The sequence below is a fragment of the Citrus clementina genome, unplaced genomic scaffold, assembly GCF_000493195.1.
Source record: "Citrus clementina cultivar Clemenules unplaced genomic scaffold, Citrus_clementina_v1.0 scaffold_8, whole genome shotgun sequence".
Taxonomy (NCBI): domain Eukaryota; kingdom Viridiplantae; phylum Streptophyta; class Magnoliopsida; order Sapindales; family Rutaceae; genus Citrus; species Citrus x clementina.
The window spans coordinates 4,417,336-4,417,856 of NW_006262022.1; the positions used below are offsets into that span (position 1 = coordinate 4,417,336).

At 42.6% G+C, this 521-nt stretch overlaps 1 protein-coding gene across 1 annotated transcript; it reads left to right on the forward strand.

Annotated features, from left to right (window-relative positions):
- On the forward strand, positions 1-312 carry LOC18034442 (putative lipid-transfer protein DIR1). Its single transcript, XM_006423136.2, has one exon. The coding sequence runs from the start codon at positions 1-3 to the stop codon at positions 310-312; it is 312 nt and encodes a 103-aa protein (XP_006423199.1).
- The last annotated feature ends 209 nt before the right edge of the window (positions 313-521 follow it).

Below are 521 nucleotides of genomic sequence, written 5' to 3' on the forward strand. Positions count from 1 at the left end.
ATGGAGGCATATGTAAAGCTTCTCATTTTGGCAGTGATTCTAGGGCTAGCCATTGGCTCCGTGCCCACGGGGGTCAACGGCGATGGCTTGTGCCGCATGACCAAGGACGGTCTTACAGCTTGCCAACCGGCTGTGGCTGCCTCGAACCCTTCTCCTCCTTCTACAGCTTGTTGCTCGGCTTTGTCTAAGGCTGACTTGCAATGCTTTTGTGCGTTCAAGAACTCTAGGGTTTTGAGTCTTTATGGAATTGACTTCAATCAGGCCATGCAGCTCCCCGCTAAGTGCAACCTTGGTGACTCTTTCCATTGCTAAGATGATTTGATGGGCCCTATTAATCTTGTTTGTTTTTCTGTGTTATTAGTTTCTTCATTTGTTGTGTGTGTTTGTGTGTGTGTGTGTGTTTTTCTTTTAAATTGTTCTATGAATTAATTATGTATTTTGTGTGGTTAATGCTCAACTTTTTAGTTAAAGTTGTGACAATGTCAAGTTTAATTTGAATTAAGAATCACGATCTTGCTTGA